The following is an 18,229-nucleotide window of genomic DNA, read 5'->3' as shown; positions in this document are numbered from 1 at the left end:
GTGTGTGTGTATGTGCGTGTGTATGTGTGTGTGAATAAAGCAGAAGTGTGTAATTTCAAACTCCATCCCTTCCGTCTCTCAGGGTGACAGGAGGGGAGCTGTTTGAGGACATCGTGGCTAGGGAGTACTACAGCGAAGCAGACGCCAGGTAACACCCCGCCCCCTTCCTCCCCCCACCCACACACCTCCCCTCCAGCCTCTGCAGTCCTCCAGCAGCCCGGAGAGTTTGCTCTCCTCTCGTTTAGGCAGAAAATGTTTGACACATTGCGCATAGACGTCTGCCTCTCCTGTTTTTGCACATTGTGATCTCTGATGGATCCCACCTCTGCACAGTTTTTAAAATTTTTTTTACGTGAGCCAAACTGCAAATGGAGGTCGAAGGGAGCTTTCCCCCACCCAGAGTCAGAATTTACAGAGAGAACACACACACATACAAAACAAAAAGTGCACACACGCCCACACTGTAGCCCCTCAGGAGGTAGACCTAAATCAATTTGAGCGAGGAGGCGGTTTGTGGAGGCGAGAAAGAAGAATAAAAGGGGACAGGAGCATTGAAAGGAACAGAGAAGCAGGGATAATGAGAGATTTTAGCTGCTTTATTCTCAAAACCACATAAATATGTCATATTTTGCCTTCTTGTCACTCCTCACACCTGTTGCCACATTTTCTGGCTCGTTTTTGTTCATTCTAATGGAAAAGCACATTTATTGAAAGGTAATGTCATTCTTAGAGTGGCTTTGCTGGTTTTAAATTTACAGATCATACTTTACCGTGAATCAAATATTCTAACAGCAGGAGCAGCTGTGTACAGTCAGGATCCAGAGTTACGGCAGCGACACAAAATGTTCCCTTCAGCCATCCATTAGTTGCCTTCAGGTCACAAGGATGAGGAAACACTGACCTCAGCCTCACTTTATTCTGGAAGGAATAGAAGAAGGGACACCCTTTACACGTAATATGGAATAGGCTCATACTGTAGCCCTTCAGGAGGCAGACCTAAATCAATTTGAGTGATTTAGGTCTACGTAAAACACTAGAAGTTGAACTTTCAAGAGTCTTGCAAGTTCAAGACTAGTCAGTCAGCAGGGTCAAGACAATAAAGTCTTGCAAGTAGAACTTGCAGACTATAAAGTTCTAGGTCTGCTCAAGTGTCTCCCCCCAATGGGATGCATCTGCCAAGAATACCTCTAGAGCACAGGCATCAAACTCCAGTCCTCAAGAGCCGCTGTCCTGCAGTTTTTAGATGTTCCACAGGTATAAAACACTGGAATGCAATGGCTTAATTACCTCCTCCTTGTGTAGATCAGTTGTCCAGAGTCTTGCTAATGACCTAATTATTCTGTTCAAGTGTGGTGCAGCAGAGGCACATCTAAAGGTTGCAGGGCAGAGGCCCTCCAGGACTGGAGTTTGACACCCCTGCTCTAGAGGAAGGCGTCCCAGTGGCATCAGACATTAACTGACTCCTCTCAGTACAGAGGAGCAGGAGCGTCTCATTCCATCATAAAGACTGAATCATTGCCATTCTATAGAAGAATCTCATTTCAGTGGCTTGTTTCCGAGATTGTACCTTTTGGTCATGATCCATTTATCAGGACAATAAGTAAGGCTGTCAGCGCAGATGGACCAGTACATCAAGAGCTTCACTTTCTGTCTGAGCTTTTGTTTTTTACAAAGACTGACCCAGGAAGTATCCTCACTTCTTCAGAAGAGGCCATGGTATGTCCATCTATCTCACACCCCATCCTCTACTCACTTGTCTTGTTGAACAAAACTCCAAATCCTGAGGCAGAAACTGACCCCCAAACCAAAGGGTTTAGTTCTAAACTGCCCTCCAGTTATGAATCTTCAAACTCAAATACATTGACTCTTATCCCGTCTGGCAATTTTACATTGGTGTGTGAACCCTCCAGTATGCTCTGAGGATCATGGCTTTTAAGGCCAACAGGATCATAAGATCTTCAAAAGGCAAAGATGAGATCCTAAAATTCCCAAACAAGACTCTCTTGTATTCATAGCTACGCTTGAGGCCAGTCCATGAATACCACAAAAAAGGGTCAGTGATAAAGAGGCAACCCTGACAGAGTTAGTCCATCCTGCGGTGGGAACAAACTCAACTTTGTGCTGAGGATGTGGACATAGCTTTTACTATAACTTTTATTATAAAAGGATAGGGAAGCCCTTTGAAAACCAGCCAGGAAGCAGGCTGTGAGCAACCCTCACAAGATACCTCAAGGATTACAATCATGAAACTTCTTCAGGTTCACGGAAGACATGAAGACCTGACAATCAAATTCTCATGTTCTCCTCAGGAATTTTGTGAAGGAAAAGCTCTCTTCTACTACCTGCACTGTCTGCATGATGTGCACTGTAGTGTCTAATTGGTATTTTATCATATTAGATCAATACCTGAGCACAGGGGGCAGACAATATGCCTGAAGTACTCTTTGCTATTCCATAAAGTACAAGTGCAGAATCCTGTGTAATGCAGATAATGCACCAAGACATCATAAATATCATATCCAAACTCAGTGGAATACCCTAAATGCAATGCAATTATATCACTAGCATGAATGAATGATCCTGGAATCTGTAGTGTTTTCCAAGCTCATCCATCCAACTCTTGAGGTTGAGTGGACACAAGCTTCTGACTAGAACTATTATAGATAAAGTTATTCCAACAGAACATCATAAATATAAATTGGTCAGTCAGCAGAATCTTGATGCAAACAGATGAAGATTACTGGTTACTTTCTTTCAAAGGGCATTATTTCTGCATTTCATGATCTTCCCATGTGTTACCCATGTTGTTTCCTTCATTCTATGTTAACTGTGTAAGTGTCAGTGTATGCAAGTCTGGATGTTTGTGTGTGGGAGCGTGAAGAACTTACCTGTATTCCTGCCCAGAGTTTCTCACTGAAATTCTTTCCTGTGTTCCATTTGCATTCTGTTGAGCTCTCAGTCCACCCAAATGACACAATTATATATTCTGTCCGCTTAAATCCAAGAAAATCTTAGATATTTATTCTTGTCAAGACTCAAAGTTGAGCATGAACAACTAGTGCTATTTACAAGCTGGTGCATGTATGACGGCAATGATGTATGGGGCGGTATTAGGGCCATGTACATCTGTTTTGATAGTCATACAACTAAATGATCAGTGTTTTATCTGTGCTTGGCACATCTCATCAGGACTTCTGGGAATCGGAACTAATTCTGCAGTGCTGGACATGACACTAACAAACCATGACCTGAAATAGACCATCATTTTCCCTTCTGCTATCATTACTAGTCTAAAGGGTGAAAAAAATTGATTGTCAGACAAAACCCAGTTTGGGTAAATCAACAGCGTTCTGAGCTCAGTCTTTGAGCTTTAGGGATCAGGTTGTTACATCATCCAAAGGAATACTTATTGACTAGGAAAATAGTTTCTCGTTGTCATACCAGTTGGAATGTCAAACACCATTTTGTGTGTCAGCATAAAACAAGAAAAAGGTATTCTTATTTCCTTATTTGTACACATATTTCAAAAATGTGAACAAAAAAGCATTTCTGTAAACACAAATGAAATGTCTGTCCAGTCAACAGAATGCAGAGTGCAGCCACAAAAGCCTTTTGTGAAAACTTTGCAAGAGCCGAGAGCTGGAGGCTTAAATCCCTGTGGAGTGTAATGTGTGTTGCTATGTCAGTTTTTCTTTCTTGAAGACCCCCTTGCCCATCCTGTCCTCCTCTCACCCTGTCCTTCTCCTTGTCGTCTCTTTTACCTGCTGCTCACCCTGTCGTTTTGTCTCCGCAGTCACTGTATCCATCAGATTCTAGACAGTGTGTCTTACACCCACCAACATGACATAGTGCACAGGGACCTCAAGGTGTGTGTGTCTCATTGTGTCGTATCGTGTCCCTGCATTTACATGCTCGTGTCTCTGGAACATGCCTGTGATTTTAAAACAATCTGCCTGTGCCTGCTGTCTGTCTGTCTGTCTGTCTGTCTGTCTGTCTGCCTCTGTGTGTGTCTGCCTGTCTGCAGGTTCTTTTTTTTTTGCTTTTGGGATTCTTGTTGCACTACTTTAAACCCAAATGATCAGTTCTTGTCTGTCGTGGCAACAGGACCTGCTGAGCCCCAGACCAAAAGAGAGTGAGTATGTGTGAGACAGTGTATGTGAGAGAGAGAGAGAAAAAGAGAAAGAGGATGTATAGGTAGGCATTTTCAAAAAGCAGAGACTTGAAACTTGGAAGTCAATTGCGGCGCTGCGGCTGTTTGTGAATAAATTACTGTGAAAAACGCAGGTTACACTGAGGGTCTCCCACACAAAGCGGCGTCTCACTGTATGTCGCCTGTCTGAGTTTTTTCACACAGGCAGGTTGTGTGTATGCATGTGTGTGTGTGTGTATGTGTTGAGAGTGATCCTTCTCAGTGGGAACACGTATGTGTGTGTTGTTGGGGGATCTTGGTGGCTGGTGGAGCCTCTGCATGAATGTGACCGAGGTGAGATGGGCCTGAGTGTGTTTGGACTAACCTACTCCCCCTGCTGTTTGCATGCAGTCATTGCATCCAGCAGATCCTGGAGGCCGTGCTCCACTGCCATCAGATGGGGGTGGTACACAGAGACCTCAAGGTGAGTCACCTGCAGGAGTCTGTAGGTGTGTAGGTGTGTGTGTGTGTGTGTGTGTGTGTGTGTGTGTGTGTGTGTGTGTGTGTGTGTGTGTGTGTGTGTGTGTCAGTGTGTGTATCTCTGTACTGTTTAGTTTTGAAATCAGAACTATGAACTATGAACTACTGTTTTCAGTTCAGGAGAAGCGAGTCAGTTGTTGAACAAAGGAAGAGCATCTGTGCCTTTTCTAACTTCATTCAGCTGAAGAAAAGTTATTTATACTGGTGACCAGGCCTGTCACGATAGCAAAGTTTGCTGGATGATAAACTGTCCCAGAAATTATTGCGATAAACGAAAATCGCAATAATTACTGCATCAAAGCTGCATCGTTTTCATGCAGTTTTCAACTAATATATTGAAAATGCCGTAATAGTGCAAAACTAATGAACTTTAATTTTGTACAGATTAACACTCCATGCTGGAACTGGAAGATATTTTAAAAATCCAAAATAAAACACAGCTAAATCTGTTGTTAAACCAGAAATCTGTGCCAGTTGGTGATGGATGCTCATATTTCAGATAGCAGTCACCTGCTAACTGAGCAGGGCTGAAACTTTGCAGACTCTCTTCCTTCTTCCTTCCTTGTCCACCTTGTCTGACTGGTGCTGGATGTTGAGACGTGGTAAGTGTAGTGAACGTGTCCAACAGTCAGCATGTCTGCTCCCATCTCTGGGCCCGAATGCATGAAAATACAGATGTTGCCAACAATCAGATTTATTGTGGATGCTCTTCATTGTGCTGCATGTTTCCTACCAAACAGACTGTTTTGAAAGACATCGTTCATTTTTAATAACGTGAGGGTTTTTTTCCCAGCAGAGGACAAGCGAATGGAAATGTCTTGTTACCATAGCAACACAGAGCTGTAATTAAGGGTGTGTCAGTAAACTATAACATCACTGTTGGACATGGGAGGAAATTTGTCAACAAGTTTTTAACAAGTTAGTCCTAAAGTTTACTGAGCAACCTGAAAATAAAAATATTCATTTAATAATCAAATTGGCAGTGGGTTGTAAACGCTGATGTCACATTTATTTTTAATGCGTGTCAAACCAACACATCACCAGCTGGAGGACCAAACGTGTTTTACATGAACATGTAAACGTTAAAGAAAGGGAAGGAACGCTGTGTCTTTGATTTGTGAAAGTTCACGTGTTTTACAAACTCTGCTGGATGAGCTCCGTCATGTTACCATAGTAACATCGTAACAACTTATTATCAGTTATCAGAAGGACTAGATTCTCTTTATCGATCAGCTCTTTACGTTGCAGAAAGGAACATGAGTTATGTATTATAAAAATAAATTTATTGTGATCAATAGTGGAAACTGAATTATAATTGGCGACATCTGAATCCTGAGTTAACCTGAGCAACCAAAGACGCAGCCAGTTTGCAAAACAGTGGTGACAAATAAACAGAACAGCAACAATAGTGAGAGCAAAGCACCAGTGTGAGTTCAGAAGGTGAAGATTTATTTGGTGATTTGGTCAGTTAAGAGCAGGAAGTCAGAAGAAAGAGAATGGAGACTTAATGAACCAGTACCATATGTAGGGATTTAAAAGCTCACTGTAGTTGTGTAACTTTACAATCCCAAACAGGTGCCTCTGATTTCCACTGAGGTGTTTGGTGGTGAATTGTCATATACAGTCAGATTCCAGAAATTAAAACATTTTCCAATAAAACCAAAAGTTTGCATGAACATTTAGCTTTGATGCTACATAGGTAGCACAGGGTGAGAGTAGAAAGGAACAACTTCCTTTAAACAGAAACCTTCTCAATGAACTACAGACTGGCTGGCGGCTGACTGAAGAGGAAAGAATGAATGTTTTTGTCTTAAGTGTTGAGATCAGCCAGCATCAGGTGGCGTGGTGTCCGTGCTCCAGCTGGAGGTAAACACACAGCTAGCTGCTCCTCTTTAGGCAGATTACTGTTTAACTCTTCAGAACAGTCAGTGTGTCTTTCCTCTGCCTCATCATTAACTCTGCATCAGAACAGCACAGACATCACTACCTCAAACAGACAAGCTGTCTTCTGTCGTCCTGAATTAAAGAAAACAGCAAAAAGGCTTTAAACCCCATCTGTCAGTCTGCGGCATCCACAGCTGTTATTAGTCCTCACATGCTGGAATAACCCAGATTCCTTTAATGCCATGAAAACAATAAGGGGCAGGAGTTTTGGGGTGCAAGGGTCAGACTGGGATAGTTTTATTTCATCAATGTAAATGTGTTGTCTTTAATTATATAACTGAAAATATTTACAAATTTGAATCAGGTTTTACACACTGGAAGAAATAAAAAGAACAGACCTGCAAAACAATCATGGAGGCGTTCTATAGACAGGAAGGACATAAATAGTTCATGTATTGGTACAAAAACAGAGACCAAAGAGAGAGAAAGTCACAAAGAAAGACTAAAATACACAGAAACAGAACAAAAGACACGACGTACCGCTGCATTATGTAACAATGTAACGAAACAGGGTTTTAAAATGTAACATCACTGAACCTGCGTCATGCAATAATTGACGCAAAATGTAAGAAAACCCCTGAATGCATTTTGAATTGTTTTGCCTCATAGCCCAGGGTTCAGGCTGTGAGTCTGAAAAGGCGACTAAATGATCAAAAGTTTGGTGTTTATTCACCAAAACGTGCATTTAAATTCATATATGGGATCTGCAACATGACTGTTATTAGAAGTACGATGATTAGGATCAACATAATGCCTTGTGATGGTTTATCACTTTACATAATGCACTATTTATTACATTACCATTTCTAAAAATAAAAAATAAATAAGAGGTGGCTTCTCAAGGCAGTCGATTCCTGTAAATGCTGAAGTTCACACTAAACATTGTGGCTATGGTGACAGAATGTGGAAAAGTACCGTCCGTTTGCCATCAAACCACGCTGAATTCTTCAGGTTGTTGATTCCTTCAGGCGTTGTGGAGTTTTTCCTTCCTAACCTGGTCATTGGTCAAAGTGGACTGCTTTGCTCAGATCCCAGCCTTGCTCTGCTAACAAAGCCAACATTCTGCTCCACAGTGCAGAGCTGATGTGACTGTTTGTCTGTGGTGTTTGTTACGCATGCAGCCGGAGAACCTGCTGCTGGCCAGCAAGTGTAAGAACGCAGCTGTAAAGCTGGCTGACTTTGGACTGGCTATAGAGGTTCAAGGAGAGCAGCAGGCTTGGTTTGGTAAGTTATACACACACACACACGCATGCACGCGCACACGCACGCACGCGCGCACGCACACACACACGCACACACACACACACACACACACACACACACACACACACACACACACACACACACATACAAGTCATCCAAAAGGGTGTAGTCATAAAAACACAGGTTTGGATTTCATAAATAAATGCGTTTCCATTACAAATGTGTGCAATTCTTTGTCTATATTCTACTAATATCAATAAAACACAATTTCACAGTTGCTGTGTTTCCATTAAATAAGAAGCTGTTAAATATTGCAGCTTTATGAAATATTTAGAAAAACTGCATTAAAGAGAAACTTCTTGTGGCATTTTTATTTTATCCGCTAAATAATAAATGAAAGATGGAAGATTTAATTGAAATCCACTAAATGGTCAGATTTTTGTAGAAAATTGATCTGTAAATCGTAAATACAAAACAGAAAACGACAAGACAGGCCCACAGTTTCTAAAGTTTTGTCATTAATCTATTTTTTAGCTAGAGTATAAGTGGCTCAATGTTTGTGACTATTTACTCCAAAACTAAGATGAGAGCAAAAACTTTATTATTATTATTATTATTATTATTATTATTATTATTATTATTATTATTATTATTATTATTATTATTTTAAAGGGTCAGTATTACGTAAAATCAACTTTTTTGAGCTTTACATCATGTCATGATGTTATTCCCTCATCAAAAACATATTTGGAGTGTTGCCTTGATTCTTTCATGCATGTTTGAGAAATCCTTTAATCTCCATGACAACCATTCAGCAGTGTGGGTGAGCGTAGCTCCGCCTTCTAGGACCAAGCTCCTCCTCTGATCACTTTTCCTTCCTCTCCTCTTAACAAATGATCCAGTTGGAGGCCTTTTATCTTCTGTTTTGCGCAGTATTTTTCCCATATATTACCTAAAGAATAATAAGAATGAATTTTAAAACAAAGTTGGTGGTTTTCTGTTCAGGAAGCAAACCTAAATGGGTTACAGAGATGAAAAGTGCTTATACCGACTGAAACAAGTGCTCTATGTTTACTCCTGTCAGTCCAGAGCCAAGGCAAAGATGCATAAAGTGGCTGCGCCAAAGTAAAAGCTCTGCCTGGACGTCATCTATTTTTGAACAGCACTCACTGCTGTGATTGTCTGAAGCATTTCTTAGTAGCTGCAGTGGAAAGCATTTTTACTCACTTTCTTTGCTGTGGGCATGTTTATTATTATTATTTCTTATTTGTAGCTTTTTTTTATTTTATAGCCAATTCATCACCGGTTTTCTCTGTGTTAAAACATTGAAAGCTAGCTTTTCCTGTAGACAGCTGCCTGAGACAGCTTTCCTGGAGAGTCCCACTTTTCTAATCTCTCCTCTGTCAAATATAGATACCAGCAAACTGATTAAGATGTCTTCGTCTGCCATCTCCAAATCCGCTCAGCTCCGAGACAAACCAGACAAAATCCAGACGTGTCAATATTTGAGGTTAAAGTGAAACAGTTTCCGCTGATTGATCCAGCGGAGGCAGGAAGCTGGAGTTGTAATGCTGCCGGTGGGTGGAGGGAACTCATTAAGACTCACCAGGAACAGTTTGCTTCTGAGAGCGAAGGCAGCCAGATCGTTTAATCTTTAAAGATAAGACGGCGGCAGAAAGGTTCCAGCTCTGGAGGAATGCAGCATTTAAACACTGGAAAGAAGGAGAGTGCTAAATACAATTTATTAAACAGTCCTAAGGTGAAACTGTCATGTAAGTCAAAGGGATAATGATGTGGTTCAGTTGTGATTGTGTAATTTAATCAACTTGCTAATAACTTAATATATTGTTAAAGAAATTCATGTAGAAATGTGAGTAAATACGGAAAAAATGGAGACAGAATCAGAGACCAACCTTTACGTTTAATCTCCTGTACTTGTTTTTAGTTCATACTACTGATCCCCTTAGCTGCAGAGGAAAGTTTTGCACACTAATACCTGTTAATACGTAAACGTACCCGGTGTGTTGCCTTGATTCTTTCATGCATGTGTGTCACAAACATCTGCCCGCGACTTCTCCCGCTCAGCTCCTTCAAACTAGCAAGCGGCAATTAGCAAACAGCTGGTGAAATGTCCCAGAGCCTGGAGGAAGAGTGGAGAGGACCAGAATCCACCTGGGTTGAAGTCCAGAGTGACGTTTCCACAGTCAGTGACGGTTTGGGTCGCCATGTCAATGTCATCTGCTGGTTCTGGTCCACTGGGTTTCCTGAAGTCCAGTCAACACAGCCGTCTACCAGGAGATTCTGTAGCACTTCCTGATTCCCTGTTCCTGTTCCTGATTGGCCAGCAAACTCCCATGACCTTTAGAGAATCTATGGACTGCTGTCAAGAGGAAGATGAGAGACATCAGACCCAACAAGAGAGATGACCTTCAGGCAGCTGTCAAAGTATCCTGGGTTTCCATTACACCTACGCAGAACCACAGGCTGATCGCCTCCAGGCCACGAGGAACCAGTTCCAAGAAATACATGAAGCTAAAGATGCTATTGTCACTAAATATCTTTAAGGTTGTTCTGACTCATTTTGACGAGGAATCATTTGTCTGTAAATGTTTTTATTAAGGAATCTTTTTGCTGATTTATGGGTGACGGGGTTAACTCTATATTCTGTGAATCTTAATAAAAATTAACTATTTCACTTTACCGAGGTGACTGACATTTTTCACTTTTATGCAATATCCTAATCTTTTGAGACGTACCTGTAAAAAGTATTTCCTGTACAGGTTTCTCGTCTAAAACGCTAAGAATGTGCGTCCTACTTTCCCTTCTTTTCTGTTTGCAGGCTTTGCAGGAACTCCTGGCTACTTGTCCCCAGAAGTACTGAGGAAGGAGGCGTACGGTAAACCTGTAGATATCTGGGCATGTGGTAAGCTCTTTGTTTACGTCGTCATGCTTGCCGCCTCCTTGTTCTCTTGCCCGTCACTCTAGACAGATGTATTCCTGTGTGTAGGCGTGATCCTTTACATCCTTTTGGTTGGGTACCCTCCATTCTGGGACGAAGACCAGCACAAGCTCTACCAGCAGATCAAAGCCGGAGCGTACGATGTGAGCTTGTTTGTTCCGTCGCTTTTGTCTGACGTGAGATGGAAAAAATATCGCTGCTTACATGTGTGTGTGTATGTTTGTGTGTGTATGGGTTTGATTAGTTTCCCTCTCCAGAGTGGGACACGGTGACTCCTGAGGCTAAAAATCTGATCAACCAGATGCTGACTATCAACCCTGCCAAGAGAATCACTGCCCAAGAGGCTCTGAAGCACCCGTGGGTCTGCGTAAGTGGTGTTCGCACATCCAGAACCCTGTTGCTGCTGACAGAAAACAATATTTCGTCGTCTCCACTTTGACTAATTTGTAAAAGCCTAATTGGGAGTCTCAGAACATCTGATGGAAGTTTCCAAGCCTTCCCACCATCTGTTCCCAAACACGCAATCTATCCCTGACTGGAGCAGATACCAGCCCGGCTTTCTCTGGACAATTAGTGTCAAAGAAATACTAAAGTGTGACTTCTCTCTGACAAAGTATTGCAAGGTATTACATTCACGGTATTGCACAGTTGAAACTTGATATTTACACATATTGTATGAAAGAAGACAATGAATGAGACTAAATGTTTTCTGATTTAGGTCAGTCAAGATTACCCAAATAATTTCTGTTTGCTAAATGCCAGAGTAATGGGTGAAAGACGTCTTTGATATTTTTAATATTCAGAAATGAGCCTTTGAACAATTTTGGGAAGCCCAGATGAAGGTTTTGTAAGCAAACCTATGTCTCAGTTTGGTTGGAGTGAACTCTGGTGCAGTTTGAAATGATATGTGATTGCCAACTGGACCACAGACCGTCCAAAAGCAGGAAGAGGACTACAGTGCAGGGCATTCTGGGTAAATACAACCAAAACAAACGAGCTTGTCTAGAAATGACTCATGGTCTTTTACCAAAGAGAAATCCTACGACTGCTAAAATTTCACACCACTCCATTTTTGTTTAAATTTTGTGAAGAAGGAAGTTTACCTCAGTGTCTTCGTCAGAGGTTTTTGTGTCGTTTTCTTCAGTAGCTCATGGTGCAGCACCTCCACAGGCGAGGAGGGGAACAGGTTTTTCAAAGCTTTTGGTTGGTTTGTCACTGTGCAGCGTGAAAGAGAACCTCAGCAGCTGAAGTTGGAACAAATGTTGCAGTTTTGGTCCCCAATTTAACCAAAGCAGCCAGACTATCAGGTGGGAAAACAACAGTAGAGTTCAAGATGGGATGGAATTTATTGTGAAGCAAAATAAAGTGTTTGTAGGAAGGATTTACTTCTTCTATTTGGCTCTAAGCAGCTTTGAGATTCAGCTGCAAACAGCAGCTTCCTGAGGTCAAATATCGCCCCTCGGATAAATTTTGCCTTTGTAGTTCAGTTTGCTGTGTTTACCGATGGCTGGCTTTGTTCCATAACCTCGCAAAGCACTCAAAATACTTTGGCCGGAATCTACGAAGAGCAACGTGAATCTGTTTAGGCCTGGTACCTCGGGAGCCTCAGAATCAACAAAATGTGTTGTGCAAAGCAGAGGCTCTCCTGCAGCTTCTGCCCACATAAATCTGTCAGTGCCAAAGCTGTTCTGCTGTGATGTTTTATTTTCAGCATCTCTCTGTCTCTCTCTCTCTTCCCACAGCAACGCTCAACGGTGGCCTCCATGATGCACAGACAGGAGACGGTTGAGTGCCTGAAGAAGTTTAACGCCAGGCGGAAACTTAAGGTGTGAAAACACTAAATAGGTCACGAAGACATTTTGTTTCTTCTATTGCTCTACATTTTATTTAACAAACTCAGCAGCATTATAGAAATAGAGATCAGCAAAGTGACAGGCAATAAAGGCAAGTAGATTCACACAAAGACAATAATATGCAAAGAACAGAATAAAGATCTATATGCTGTACAGTAAGGGAAAAATTTCAGCATAAATACTGTGCAGTTATAAAATATAATGTACTCTGGTCTAAAGGAATTTGCAAATGAGTAGGTTCATTTTAATTTCAAAATGTGCAAAATCGGCATGTGTATTTAAGCATTCAAAAGAAATGACTGATTATTTCTAATATCCTAGAAATAACAGATGAAGCAACACGTTTTACCTTCAGGAAGCAGGAACCGTAGTGTCTCACTTGATGACTCCACCATGAATCATCAAAGTAAGATAGAGATTAGTTTTATCCAGAGTGATTTGATCACATATACAGCTTTCCTTCACATTTTTTTTCAATGGGAAGCATTGTAAAAAAATTTCTCATTTGGGACTGAAACTCTTCAAAAATGTCAGATTTTCCTTTTTTCAAAATCCCTGGGAGGAAAAGGGGCGTAAAAAAAGTTTGGGAAGGAATTCCCAATGGAGAAAATATGGAAGAGAGTGTGAGTCCTGAGAGTCTGTTTCCCCGGAGACAGAGATGTAATAAAAGAAGCGGTTTCACAATAATAATCCAAATTTTAGAATAAAAGTCCACAGAATTTTCTATGGCTATGGATCCACAATAAGGCTGGCTAGACAGATACCACCTTTCTCTTTTCATGCATAAGAGCAAATATTGAAAAATCTGTCACAATTATTTCTGTACTGGCACTTCAAAATTGGTGGCTTTAATTATCTTTCTCTCTCTCTTTCTGTCTAAAAAAAGGGAGCCATCTTAACCACCATGCTCGTCTCCAGGAACTTCTCTGGTAAGAACTGAGCTCTGATCAGACAGGTGACATGCCATCTGTCCTTCACACACAAGCACACCCACACTAAAGTTCACACTCATTTATGCATATGATGGCAAAGTACAGAAGAAATGTGAAAAATCTCTCCACGCACGGCTGAGAAAGCCGAAGAAAAACCATATAGTTCATCCTGTTCAGTTTTAGCTCCCTACAGTTCTGACTAAGCATCTTAATTACAATAGACCTTTACATGTGATGTGTTGCAGTAGTGCTGGTAGGACAAACCTCATTAAGGAACTCAGCTAATGAATTTTATGGCCACTTACTCAGCCGAATGAGGAGAAAAGGAAGTTCCCTTTATTGCTGATGAGTGTTTAATCAGAGATCAACCTCTGCTTCTGAGTTCAGTCAGCACACAGATACGTACGATCTGACGCACCAAGAAGATGACAACAGGTGTGAGGAACAAACATTTGAAATGTTAATATCTGATGAGTCCAGAACCGTAAGCCTCACCAGCATGGCTGCCAAAGCATCCGGTAGTGTCATAGCATCCCATCTGGTCTGAGTTTTTTAGTCAAAAAGGCACCGCTAGGTCATGTGACAGAATTAGACCAATCAGCAGAGTGACTCAGAGACAGCTGAATGACTGAGAATGTCTTACAAATGCAGTGCTTTGAAATGTATTCAAACCCCTTCAGTACCTGGGTTAAACCATAAAGCATGTTTAAGCTACAATACAACTAGGTTGTTTTATACATTCTGTCATGTCAAAAATATAAACTCTAAAGTATTTTATTGAGAATTTTATGTAATAGAGCAACCAAAATATGAACTAGAATTAAAATTGTACATTATTATATACATTTTTATATCTAAAAATCTAAAAAGTGTTGTGTGCATTTGTGTTTAGCTCCCTAGTAGAAAAAACAAACTTTTATCTTGTCACTTAAACTCATTCACTCAAACTCCCTGTGATTTCAAGTCTTGGCAGATTATAGATTTGAGTGTGTAGTTTGACTTGGCCATTCTAACACACAGACATGCTTAAAAACTGTTTTTTTAAAAGTTTGTTTTTATTTTTACATATTTGTTAAAACTGTCACTATGTCGTGACAGTGAAATGTGAGACAGACAATCTGCGAAGAAACCAGTCTCCTCCACGTCTTCCCTCACTGCTAAATGTGCCAATGGTGGAGAAACAACTTATCGTTACAGGAAAAGCATTTATCTGCCATGCTAACTAGCCTTAGCGTTCAGGACAGCCTCTATTAGCTGCATAGCTGCAGCGTACCACAGCGGCAAGCGGAGAGGCAGAGGGGGATGATGAGCGGCGCCACATATAGGGTGATTGACAGCGCCAAGACCTGCTTCCTGGCTGTGATTGGTTGTTTCTGGTTAGCATGGGGAGAAAGCAGAATGGATTGGTTATTTTCACAGATGATCTGTCTCATAACAGTCACAATATGATGACAGTTTTAACAAATATGTAACAAAACATTTTTTAAATAAAAGTGACACACTGCAGCTTTATATCAAACTCAGGGGTCTCCGTCCTGTGGCTCACAATGGCTCTTGATCACTTAAAAATGATAGACAACTGACAGATATTTGTTAAATAAAATTGCATTAAATAAATTAACATTTGTGGTTGTATCATGGAGAAATGTGAAGTTCAGGGTGGTATGAATATTTTGCCAAAGCACTGCATGACCAGTTCCTGGTTTTCTTCTGTCCAATAGTCTCTCGTCTCTCTCCGTTGTGTTTCAGTGGGTCGACAGACCACGGCTCCGGCTGCCGTCAGCGGGGTGGCGGGAACCACCGCTGGAATCGTGGAACAAGGTGAACCCGCTTCCTCCACTCCCTCTGGGTTGGAAAATCCTTAAACTGATTCAGTTACATGAAAATCTGCACATCACACACAGTCTTTGCTTGTTTTAATCTCTCTCTCTTTCACTCTGTTCACCTTTAATGCACCTTAAATATCTGCCAAGGTAAGCAGCTTCATCGCTCCTCTGTAGCTGCGTTTCCATTACAAACTTGCACAAAAACTTTGATAAAGGTTGAACCTGCCACCACTTTCTGTCGTCTTCAGGGTTTCCCCCAGAAAACTTGCTAAGCCCGGTGGTCGGCGCGTCGAGGCGCTCCACCGGGAATCCACCGTGTTTTTGTATTAAAAGATGTTTAGGTGACTGGAAATGTAAAAGTATTACTGTGTAATTATATGCTACGGGAAAAGATCTCCAGTGAAATGCTATTTAAACCTACAACTAGTCTAAAAACAACAAATTTGCACTTCTGTTTAATCCAAATTAAGTCAGCGGCTCCATCAGGCCCCCAGGGCTTCAGGGGCCCCATAAAAACTAATATTTTAAAACAGACCACAGATACATAAATGTAACACTTGTTTATTGAGTTTATCAATGCTGTTAAATTTTAATAAATTCTTTAGGCATACATAAATTAAAAGATTTTAAATTGTTTAACATTTAGATGCAAGATTTTAAGGAGCTGGCAAGTTTACTTTGTAAAACTTCAAAGAACAATATTCATAATTAGATTGTTTTGTTACCATAGCAACAATCTGTTGCTGTGAGTTTAATCTTTGAATTTACAAATACAAATTAGTAAACTGCGATTATAACTTATTGCTTTTTAGGCTGGCCAATTAAACTACTCCCTTCTCCCATATTTCACTAAATCTAACACAGAAGCTGTTAGAGGTGCTGATATTTTTAGCAACAAGAGGGGCCCCTAAATCAAATTCTGCTCAAGGCCTCATACAGCCTTGGACAGGCCTTGTAATCTGCTGCACTACGCAGAGATGCGCAACAAATGGGAGATTTAATTCAATGCTGCTAATGTGACTTTAGTAGCTGTTCTGTTTCATGTCTGTTGAGTTTTTAATTGTCACAGAAACTATTCTGGTTGGTCGAGTTTATGGGACTAGTTTCTCAGATCTCTGTACGGCCGCGCGCATAAACTCTAAGTAGACAACGCATTTGATATGGTTTGATGCATTGTGAAACCGGAAAAATAATACTAAAAATAATAATAAAATAACATAAAATCAGCGTGATGCGTGACTCCGAGGAGAGCGCGAAAGCTCCTCACCGGGCTGAACCTGCATGATGAGGTTAGCGCTGCTTGTTATCCACAAACGCTCCGGCCAACCGGGACCACAGACATAAACTTTACAGCAAAGACAGACACAGAGCCACACGCTGGTGTTGAGATGTAAACGCYGCATATAATTGTTYGTTCACAAAGATAAATCATTCTCACCGCTCCACAATGCRACCTCTGAATTCGCTACAAGTTATTCCTGCAGTTCACATTGAGCTGCGCAACCAGAGCTAACGCGGCAGGTTTTAAACTCTTACCTAGAGTTCTCCAAAGGATCATAATTCCTCACAGTAGGTTTATGTAAATATCCATACAGGTCAGCCTGTGTCCAGTTTAAGTGAAACTGGACACAGCGCTGCCACTGCTTTACCTCCCACTGAGGTAAAGCAGTGGCAGCGCGTGATTCAAAGCAGCAGAGGCGCCAACTGTGTGATTGGTCCGCGCTGTCGGGTTTAAATGCAAAAACTATAAACCTATCTATTATAAACCTATCCTTTAGGAATAAATCTGTTCTGCTAGTGAAATGCTAAGAGCAAAAGAGACGCTTGCAGCCCGGCTTAAAAAAAAAAGCGTTGCTTGTTTGCGTTTCCTAGAAACGTAAACAAGCAGCGCTTAGCCTGGCGGCGGGGCTAGTAAAGCATGGCCGGCCGCCAGGCTTATAATACACAGGGGGAAACCCTGCGTCTTGTTCATGTTTTGAGCCAGTGGCGACATCCAGTTATTGATCATGTGACTGGTGTGATGCAAAAAAGTGTTTCCATTGCAGTTTTGCGAAGTAAACTAATTTCGATACAACAAAAAAAATCATCTTATCACCAAAACTTTCAGTCAAAAAATTAGTTCTTATTTAATTTTTCAAAATTGGAGTGTTTCCATTAAGCAAATTTATTTTCGAAATGTCAAATTTCGCAGTCATATGGTGAATGGAAACGCAGCTTGTGAGAAGAAGGTATTAATTTTCATCTCTTCTTCTGTGGTAATAGGAATCAGGAGTGCATGCGGCATTTAGAATATGAGGGGGCAGAGAAAGAGAGACTAGCCAAACTGGGAGGGTTAGCTTCACGCAGAGCTGTAGTGTCTCTTTGATAAGGGATTAACGTCGGCGCTGCAGCTCCAAGTCTCCCATTTAACATCTCAGAAAGTATCCCGGCACCAGAGCTTGTGCTCTCTGTACTTCCTGCCCCTCACTTCCTGCTGCAGCCGTCAACGGACCGCAGTAATCCAGCCTACTGTTGAGATTAACCAACCCATTATCGTTTACCTGCAGCTCTATTCCACTTCCTCCACAGCTCCATTCCTAATCCCCCCTCCGTGGAGCGGTGGCTGTGTGTGCATCTGTGTGTTTGGATTATATGGAGAATTAGACTTTTTTTTTTTTATTCCCCTCCTCCCCTCATGGCTGATGCCCTCTGCTTATCTAATGCTCCGAACTGCAAATCAGGGTTCGGAAGTGCCAGTTTTTAATGTTTCCCACTGAAGAAAAGGGAATGTTTTTGATCAGTTTTACATTTATTTGTAATAATTCCAGCTTGCTTTCAAGCAGGTGGTGTTTTTCAAATTAATT

The 18,229-nt window shown here is 41.3% G+C and overlaps 1 protein-coding gene across 3 annotated transcripts in view; it reads left to right on the top strand.

Moving 5' to 3' along the window:
• camk2b2 (calcium/calmodulin-dependent protein kinase (CaM kinase) II beta 2) overlaps positions 1 to 18,229 on the top strand; it is a 49,013-nt gene that overhangs the window by 14,288 nt on the left and 16,496 nt on the right. For 2 of the 3 annotated variants that reach the window (XM_008423241.2, XM_008423238.2), the window contains exons 5-13: positions 83 to 148; positions 4,541 to 4,613; positions 7,735 to 7,837; positions 10,656 to 10,739; positions 10,824 to 10,918; positions 11,020 to 11,142; positions 12,518 to 12,601; positions 13,515 to 13,557; positions 15,310 to 15,381. In XM_008423241.2, coding sequence (XP_008421463.1) covers positions 83 to 148; positions 4,541 to 4,613; positions 7,735 to 7,837; positions 10,656 to 10,739; positions 10,824 to 10,918; positions 11,020 to 11,142; positions 12,518 to 12,601; positions 13,515 to 13,557; positions 15,310 to 15,381 — 743 coding nt within the window. Of the gene's footprint in view, positions 1 to 82; positions 149 to 3,793; positions 3,867 to 4,540; positions 4,614 to 7,734; positions 7,838 to 10,655; positions 10,740 to 10,823; positions 10,919 to 11,019; positions 11,143 to 12,517; positions 12,602 to 13,514; positions 13,558 to 15,309; positions 15,382 to 18,229 lie in introns of all 3 variants that reach the window. The other variant, XM_008423239.2, reaches the window with a different exon arrangement.

This window comes from Poecilia reticulata, linkage group LG12 (assembly GCF_000633615.1).
Source record: "Poecilia reticulata strain Guanapo linkage group LG12, Guppy_female_1.0+MT, whole genome shotgun sequence".
Taxonomy (NCBI): domain Eukaryota; kingdom Metazoa; phylum Chordata; class Actinopteri; order Cyprinodontiformes; family Poeciliidae; genus Poecilia; species Poecilia reticulata.
Note: the sequence above shows the minus strand (reverse complement) of the source record. Positions and strands in the feature narration are given on the sequence as shown.